The sequence below is a fragment of the Orycteropus afer genome, unplaced genomic scaffold (genome assembly GCF_000298275.1).
Source record: "Orycteropus afer afer isolate SDZICR_OR568_19922 unplaced genomic scaffold, OryAfe1.0 scaffold00037, whole genome shotgun sequence".
Classification (NCBI taxonomy): domain Eukaryota; kingdom Metazoa; phylum Chordata; class Mammalia; order Tubulidentata; family Orycteropodidae; genus Orycteropus; species Orycteropus afer.
Window position 1 is genome coordinate 2,384,274 of NW_006921624.1, and position 2,262 is coordinate 2,386,535.

The following is a 2,262-nucleotide window of genomic DNA, read 5'->3' on the forward strand; positions in this document are numbered from 1 at the left end:
AGTCATTGACATAACATATAAATCTTAATCTATGTATTGATATGAAAAACTAGGAGTTCAAACTATTCTCTCCAATTTCAGTTTGCCACGAAGAATTCTTTCCACACTCCCTTATTCTACACGTTATAACTTGCTCTGATAGTGAAGAGCGGCTCCCTTTTCCCACAATATTTTTACTTCTTTGCTGAATCCTAGTATACATGTTGAATAATTTCAGAAACTTGAGCCCCAACCACTGTGGATGAAAAACCTGTTCATTGCAGTTCAATATTTGTTATAGTTTTTTTTTTTTCTCTCTCTCTCTCTTTATTTCAATGGTATATAGACAAAAACTGTGCTTCAGAATTACTCAGTTACTTTTCTTCATCACCCTTCAGTCTAATGATGTTATTCACTTGAAATATAATTAGGTTCATTTGTTTTGCTTTATTCGGCTTTGCTTCATTGCCCATCCTTATTTATTCGTTTATTTAAAAGATAACATGATCACAACTATATACAAAGAGGTATACCCATCTCCCCATCTTTCCATCCCATTTTCGCTCACACATTTAAGTAATCAATCTCATTAGTTTACAATTTATTTGTCCTGTTTTGGGTTTTTGTTTGTTTGTTTCCAAAATAAGCAGATACATGTATATTTTCAGCTGGAGCATCTTGATCCTCTCTTCCAAGAGATCTCTTATCTTCCTGCAATTATCATAGGCTTATTCACATGGTAGTCTCAAGGTTCCAAAAGTAGCAAGAACAGAGTCTGCTTGGCATTGGAACAATATCACTACTATAACTAAGATATTACCCAAAGCAAATCATAAGACCCACCTAGATTCAAGGGCTGGGGAAGTAGACTACATACTTGAAAGGAGAGGATACAATCTACCACAGTCACAAAGACAATATGTCAAGGAGGCATCACTGGAAACAACACAAGGAAAAGAAAAATCAAGAATCAGTAACTGTCATTTGGCAAAAAAATAAAAAACATAAAAAAATCCTCCTTCTGTAAAGTATTCTCAGAGCCAATTTCATGTCTCTGTTTCTCGGGCAGTAGATGAATGGGTTCAGCATGGGGATCACCACCGTGTACATAACTGAAGCAATTATGTCCTTGACTTTGGAATTGTTTGATGCAGGAAAGAAGTAAATAATTGCAAAGTCCCATAGTACCGAAACACCACAAAGAGATGGGAACCACAGGTGGACAAGGCTTTGCAGATCCTCTTGGTGGAAGGAACCTTCAGGATGGTGGCCCCAATGCTAACATAAGAGCCAAAAATAGCACTCAGTGACAAAAGGACAATCAGCCCCCCCTCAATTAAGACAACGAGTTCATTGAGGCAAGTGTCTGAACAGGTAAGCTTCAGGAGGGCTGGGAGGTCACAGAAGAAGTTTGGGATATTGTTGTCAGTACAGAAGGACAAGTGGAACAGGAGAAGGGTATGCAACAGGGCATGGACACTAGAGAGGAACCAGGACCCAACCACCAATAAGAAACACAGCTCCTCCCTCATGTTGGTGGTATAGTAGAGGGGATGACAGATGGCCACAAACCTGTCATATGCCATCACTGCAAGAAGGAAATTATTGAGACAAACAAAAAGTAGGAAAAAAATACATCTGTGAAATGCACCTCTCATAGGGGATGGATTTGTCACTAGCCTGCATGTCCATCAACATCTTTGGGACGGTGACAGATGAGAAAGAGACATCAGAGAAGGCCAAGTGGCTGAGGAAGAAGTACATGGGGGTGTGGAGACGAGGGTCCAGCCTGACGAGCAGGATGATGAGCAGGTTCCCCAGCACCGTGGTCAGGTACATGCCCAGGAACAGGGCAAGGAACATGCCCTGCTGCTCCAGCCGGACGGGGAGCCCCAGGAGGAGGAATTCAGACATGGTGCTCCAGTTCTCAGGCCTCATGGTGCTCTTCTGTGTCCTGAGGATGAAGAAGGGTCAGGAGTCTCAGGAACCTAGGAAGGCTGATTGGGACCAACACTTCACATACTGGGTTGATTATCACACTTGTGGATGCATGCATCTTCCCTCTGTCCCAGTCTGGATCCAAGAAAACATCACACCAAAAATTAACCAATAAACTCTCATTGAATACGAAAAAAGTGGGCAATCACTGCCTTAGTCAACATTCTTTATTAAATATTGAGTCTGAACCCAGACTTCTACTAAGGACTGAGAATGCTCCCATGGACAACAAAAGTATGATGCCTGCCCTCTGTGAGATTACATCTTGATGGACATAATGAGATA

The 2,262-nt window shown here is 41.4% G+C and overlaps 1 protein-coding gene and 1 pseudogene across 1 annotated transcript in view; both read right to left on the reverse strand.

Annotated features, from left to right (window-relative positions):
* Positions 1 to 942: 942 nt before the first annotated feature.
* LOC103193509 lies at positions 943 to 1,923 on the reverse strand (annotated as a pseudogene).
* A 36-nt stretch (positions 1,924 to 1,959) lies between these two features.
* The window catches only part of LOC103193510 (olfactory receptor 1J2-like), a 43,212-nt gene continuing 42,909 nt past the window's right edge, over positions 1,960 to 2,262 (reverse strand). Inside the window, exon 3 of the mRNA XM_042780375.1 lies at positions 1,960 to 1,976. Within this exon, the coding sequence (XP_042636309.1) occupies positions 1,960 to 1,976 (17 nt within the window). The remainder of the gene's footprint in view (positions 1,977 to 2,262) is intronic.